This window comes from Ochotona princeps, chromosome 10 (assembly GCF_030435755.1).
Source record: "Ochotona princeps isolate mOchPri1 chromosome 10, mOchPri1.hap1, whole genome shotgun sequence".
NCBI lineage: Eukaryota > Metazoa > Chordata > Mammalia > Lagomorpha > Ochotonidae > Ochotona > Ochotona princeps.
This window is the reverse complement of record NC_080841.1, coordinates 69,208,138-69,214,790: the sequence shown is the minus strand read 5'-3', so window position 1 is coordinate 69,214,790 and position 6,653 is coordinate 69,208,138. Positions and strand designations below refer to the sequence as shown.

Sequence of the window (6,653 nt, the reverse complement as noted above, 5' to 3'; positions counted from 1 at the left end):
AGTAAATGCAGTAAAATGCTAACATGTGGAGAACAGCACCCAAGAATTCTTCATACTGTTGCAATTTTTCTGTATAGATCAAGTTGTCAGAACACTTCTGAAAGACAAATTTTAGAAGTGATACTAATAAATTAGAACCAACTATGTACGAGTGCATAGTGATACAAGTGAGACACTGAAAGCTGGACGAAGAACAGAAAAGTCAGAATGTGAGACGAGATGGTCACAGAATCGGAGTGTGATGCTCTCAGCGGAAACTGCATGAGCTCCATCAGACTGATGGTCATGACGCGTCAAAGACACCGAGGGACAGGCCACGTAAGTGGGTTTCACTATGTGGAAGTCAGTCATGCAGGAGGTCCGGGAAAGATCCAACCCGAAAGAATCTGAGAAACACAACTAGATGCAGATGAATGCGGCTGGTGCCTGGCTAGTGACGAAGGCTGTATTGTAGTTACGTGGAATGCTCTGACTCGAGGAAACACCCAGGCAAGTAATCTTGGTGACAGCATGATGTTAGCAGTTCACCGTTGAACTGTTCAGGGGAGAAAAGTCTTTGAACTAAAATTTGGGACTCTGGTTTTAAGATTATCCCCAAAGCAATCCAAAATAATAAGCAGAAAAGGTGAAAGGGTAGAGGTAGATATTATTTCTCTTGAAGGAAACATCTATACATCAGTGCTTAAAATTATAAAACTTTGATAACACTGTCACAGTTATACATCCAGGTATTGACAGAGGGCACACAGTAGCAATCTGCATCTTCAGGACTGTTTTAATATAATAACTGGAAAATACAGCCATCAGTTAACTGCTGAATATTAACAGTTTGTCGTTTGGGTGCTGTATGACAGCTGGCATTTGTACACTTTGAGTATCTGAAATTTCATAATACTGGTTTTCATCTGTAAAATATGCTCAAAGTTTACTTGTAAATCTCAAAAAAGACTAAGATACACAAATGTTCATATAATCATGATCCAAAAATACTTGTTAACGAAAACTTTCATATCACCTACTTAACAGGAAGCTATTAAAGTCAACAGTCTGGCCAGTTAATTTTGTCCTTCAGAGCATATAGTTTTTCTTCAAAATCTGTACATATTCTTGGGATGCTTTCAGAAGTAGATCTTGAGTTGGATTAGACTTGGCCATAGATGCTGAAGGAGGAATTTGACAGGATTCAGATTCAAATTCAGCAGCAGCTGGAAAGAAAAACAATGCTGGTTATCTCAACTAGTTCAGAGTTAACTCAGTGTACATCAATATTAAAAGGTGGGAACTTTATCACCGTGAAGAGGAAGGAAAAATTTATATGTAGAGACTACAGAGAAAAACTGCTATTAAATGTGATTTGTATAGATGTGCACTGAATTGGGCCTGGCACAGTAGCTTAGTGGCTAAAGAAGTGCCCTGAATTATTGTGGATTAGGTACAGTGCTCTAAATTTCCTCGTTCTTCATTGACTCAACAACTGTGTGCTAAGTGGTGGAGTGACAAGATGAAGATGACATTGTCCTTCAGTAACGACTTGTTGGGACCAGGAAGAATAAAGGAACAGGATTTCCACAGTCACAGATAGCATGACCGGAATGAAGCACACACAGGAGGAATGTGAGCCCACTTTCATGTCACTTTAGAAGGTTTCTTGGTGGTGACATGTCAGTCTCCCCGAGGGGCCAGGAGAAAGGACACCAGCTAGAGTGGAAACCACAAGCCCATGCCAAGAGGTGAGGAGGAAGCCTGTGGAATGCTGGCGCCGAAGGGCAGAGCAGCCTAAGTGGCAAGCGAGAAGGCTGACTAAAATAACGGGACAAGAAGCAGGCTGACCCGGGTGTGGAATGTGGAACTTATCCCTGATTAGGGATTTTGGGTAAGAGCTGAGCAACCCCTAACTTCCCTAGTCTGGCCAGAGGAGTCCGACTAGGAACAGACCCCCGAGGACTGCCCGTCCACAGGGTGACAGGACCGTGGGGAGGGCAGAGGAAAAGGCAGAGGTGTCCTGAGGTTTTCTGGAGTAAGTGTGTTCTTCATTGTGAGTGTTTATGTCTTCACAGATTTCATTTAAAAAATATTTAATGAAGTATAAAACTACTTGCAGTTTATTTCAGAATTCAAATATACATTGAATGTACACATTTTGGCAACATACCTTTTTCTAGTTCTCTAGTTATACTTTTGTCCAGCTGCTGCCGCATCTGGAATAAATTAAATATTCAGAATTTTTAAGCTAAACAAGATATGGGAATTCTATATCACTTAAAAAAAACGCAACCTTGAAGTAGTATTTTTCTACACAAGACCTTAACCAAGGATTTCTTCAACAGGAAACATAATCATTAAAATTCCATTCTAAGTTCACCTAATACAGAATACATATGTGTAATATTGTTTAATCTCATAAAGCACAACTATTAGTTATTGAGTATACGTTAGTTTTTAAGATTTATTTTTATTGGAAAGGCAGATTTACAGAGAAAAGGAGAGACAGAGTAAGATCTTTCATGTGTGGTTCACTCCCCAAAGGTCCACAATGGCCACAGCCAAGCTCATCCAAAGCCCGGGGCCAGGAGCTTCTGGTTTCCCATGCAGGGGCACAAGGCTTTGGGCCATCCTCTGCCTTCCCACACACATTAGCAGGTAGATGAATGGGAAGTGGAGCAGCCAGGACTTGAACCACACTGAATGACTCAGTCCAGAGAGGAGAGAAAATCACTGGCGTCTGGTGTACAAAGCAACAGCTTAGGAGACAGCAACATTGCCGAAGGATTGAAGAGTAATCGATGCTGATCTCCACTGCATCAGACGCTGCACCTGCTGCCTCAGCGAACACAACCAGGTACTTGTTCATGTCAGTGCTCCTGCCTCCTCGGTGGCCCCTGTCCTGACTTCCAAGAAGGGGTGTACTGGAGAGAGTGAAGCCTCCAGTCCAACATTGGCACGGAGGGGGCACACAGTCTGCAGCCGTTGTCCAAAAGTCTCACAGGGGGCACTGTGTCCCAAGGGTGATGGCTGCTTGGGGGGGGCTTCCCCCTGGGAAGTGCTCACCTTTAAGCTGCCCCCACAGGACTAAACGTCCACGGGGACTCCAGGGCCTGGAAGTAAATACACCACAGCTCGAGCGCTCTATTCTTCCTTCAGCCACACAGCCCTGCAACTGTCTCAGACCATATGGTTTCATGCAGATTAATTTGTTAAAGTTGTATTAAGGGGTTTTTTGTTTTAAAACAGGCCAGTCCCTGGTTTAGTAAAAGTCACTGATTTACATCTGGGCAGTGCGGGTTCAAAGGGCTTCGCTGAGGCTGCAGAGCCACCTGGCCACAGGCCAAAGGGGCTTGGTGACTTCTGACCGGTCTACGGTGGCTACATCTGCATGTTGAGCAAAAATAAACAGATTTTCAAAATATGACTCAGAAAATGCATCTGTAAAACTCACGGGATTCACTGATGTTTAGGCAGAAAACATCAGAGTGGTCTTACTAATGTCATGAGTGAAGAATAAAGGAACAGAAACTAACACCCTAACTCCATTAGTGGTGCTCAATATACTCAGTTGTTTTAACCACAGTGCCAGTTTTTTTCAACAAAGAGCAGCTAGAAGAAAATCTTCGTTTGAACCAAGCAAATACAAATGAGGAAACTCTTCCTAAAACACATTTTTCTCCAGCGAGGATCTGGTTTGCCAATACTCAGTTCCCAGACCTGCTGTCCATGTAATGGTGCATGTGTAACAGAATGGAGAGAAGCAAGTAGATCACCATCCACTATCCAACTTATCATTAGTTGGGACAAACACATGGTCTGCACTTCACTTATAATTCAGTTCCAGGCCAAAATGATGGGAGAACCTTCACACCCATGTGAGGACCTCGTCAGACCCCTGCCCTCGGGAGCTGAGAGGACATCCAGGGGACGTGGGCACTGCGGGCTGCCTGGGCCTGTCTGGCACTGCGTCTCGCCCGCAGTCACAGCATCTGGCTTCTGCCACCATCTCTCTTGGAAATGCTGCTGGGGCTTCCGGCTTCCTCTGTGAAGAGATGTGCCAGTCGGGGTCCAGTGTGTGGTGGGTCATTGGCTCCACGTGCAAGCCACCTCCTACTACCTGCTCTCAGGTGCTAGGGATACAGCGAGAACATGGGCCTTCGTGCGTCTCACACCTCTATTCTAAACCCAGTGGTCCCAACCAGAAAGATGATGAAACAATGCTTGTAGGAAGTTTCTTCCGTGGAGGGTTGAAGGGAAGAGTTCAGGAAAAGAAACACAGTGCAACCAAAAACAGCAAGGCGCAAGAAGTACAACTTAATGTTCATTCTGTCAGTGCTAACTTGCTGATGGGCTACTGCGAAATTCTTGAGATCACAGGTCAGAAAATAATGTTGCATAGTCTTTTAGAGATGGTGTTGATGCGACACGTACCACACACGTCTTTAGGGCTAATGTGTTTTCAGTCAGCGCTAATGTTTTCAAATTAAGATTTAATTCTCCAATGAAAGGAGAATGGATGTTTTAAACATAAATAGCCACTCCTACTTAGTAAGATAAGTCTGATCATTGAAAGCAGTGCAATTCAAGATTAAATGGTGAACAGAGTAATATCAAGGGAAATTACACCTGGTGGCTTGTAAACTATGTTAGTGTTAGAAATATTAAATACATGTATTTTGTCAAAGAGAAGAACTGGGAAACAGTATATTGCTCAAGGAGCAGTACATTTTGTCTTTGATAAAACCAGAACAAAGTTTTATAATTTCAATTGTCAAAAGAATTCTGTGTGCAAAATATCTGATTTGTGATGCATCTATTTAAATGAATTTAACTTTTGTATTTTATTATAATAGAATGAGGAACCAATTAAACTATGTAATTACTTCTGATACAGCAGACAAAGCATCCCAGAATTAAACTGTAATGTGAACACTGAAATTGAGAAATTTGAAACTGAGAAATGTGAAATTAAAATTGAGCAAAACACGTCTACAGTCAAGTATTATTACTCAAGGGCCTGACGTGGTAAGGCAAAGCCTCAAGTAACAGTGAGTGACACGAAACGCAGGCAAACTCGCTCCAACAACCAGGACATCTGAAGTCACAGACTAGACTTTGTATGATTATTATTCTTACAATCAGGAAAAACATGCTAAGATGGAACGTCACAGTAGAAACAGAGCAAAACCTTAGAACCCTGCAAAGGAGATGAATGAACAAATGTAGTACTGATGCCTTCCTGAAAGTCACAGCTGAAACAACTCGAAAAGTCTGCTTCTTTGCGGTGCCTCACGCAGCCCCCTCCATCACCCGAGACAGCACGCTCCCACCTGTCACAGTGTTCTGATGTTCTGGCAGAAATAATTAAAGTTGTAGTAACTCTAGAAGAGACCTTTTCCATAACTGAGACTTGGTTAACAACTACAAGATAACCCTTCCTCTCTTCCTTCCTTTCTCAGATTTATTCATTTTTATTGTAAAGGCAGATTCACACAGAGAAGAGAAAAAGACCTTCCATCTGCTGGTTTACTCCCCAGATGGCTGCAGTGACTAGAGCTGAGCCAATCCAAAGTCAGGAGCCAGAAGCTTCTTCCCAGTCTCCCATGTGGGTGCAGGGCCCCACAGCTGTGGGCTATCCTCTACTTTCTCAGGCCACAGAGAGGGAGCTGGATGGGAAGTGGAGTAGCTGGGACACAAACTGGCACCCATTTGGGATTCTGGGGCTTGCAAGAAGAGGTTTAGCCGATTGAGCCATGAGCTGGGCCCAAGGCACCATGCCCTCTTTCAAGGCATTCTGCTCTGTGCTTTCCAATTTCAGTATGATTTGGCAAACAAACATCGCACATGAAAGTCACATATAAGAATTACTGTATTTTGTTCAAAATAAACTGCAAACTTCCTTTCCTTCAAAGAGATTAGGGAAATGATTTCCTTCAAACTCTCCCTTTGCACCACATCTGCCTTGCTATATTTCACTGTCCAATGAAACATCAGCTGACTTTGGAAAAGAACTACTGACAACATTGCACATTCATTGCACATTGTAGCATCTTCACAATTTACTCAAGGATTTGGCCTTCACCTTCTTTTTTGTACCCAGTTTCATGGCCCTGAAACCTTGATGCTCTCATTTCTCCAGAAAAATAAGATGAAACCAAATGATGAAAAAATACCAAAGGCTTTGTGATTTCTGCACTGAAACAATGATTTACTTAGCCCTCGTTTAAGCCATGCAGCTGCAGTGCTATCTAGTGCATCCTGGGCCTATTCATTCTGATTTCGTAGCAGAGGAAGTGAAGGGAGGAGAAAACAAGAGTGCAGTGTGATTTTATAAGGACTACGTGGCATTTCTCTGCAGGAAGATGATCATCAAAATGCCCAACACTGTATGTCCTCATGCTTGGATTAAAACGTAAAGAACAGTGATACTTATCTAGTTGCTCTAAGAATTTTCTTTTGTTTAGAGCAATGTTTTATTGCTTCATAATTTACCCTCACTCAAAAAATGGCCAACATTAAATCTTAAACCGCGTCAACTGGGTTTTTACCAACTCTATCATGAATACAGCTTTTCTGGTTGGATCCAATTTTTTTTTTTTTTTTTAAGATTTATTTTATTTTCATTACAAAGTCAGATATACTGAGAGGAGGAGAGATAGAGAGGAAGT

At 42.5% G+C, this 6,653-nt stretch overlaps 1 protein-coding gene across 1 annotated transcript in view; it reads right to left on the bottom strand.

Annotated features, from left to right (window-relative positions):
* Positions 1-777: 777 nt before the first annotated feature.
* The window catches only part of ANKRD26 (ankyrin repeat domain containing 26), an 89,117-nt gene continuing 83,241 nt past the window's right edge, over positions 778-6,653 (bottom strand). The window contains exons 33-34 of the mRNA XM_058669574.1: positions 2,153-2,198; positions 778-1,205 (exon numbers count right to left, since the gene is read on the bottom strand). Coding sequence (XP_058525557.1) covers positions 1,069-1,205; positions 2,153-2,198 — 183 coding nt within the window. The 3' untranslated portion in view covers positions 778-1,068. The remainder of the gene's footprint in view (positions 1,206-2,152; positions 2,199-6,653) is intronic.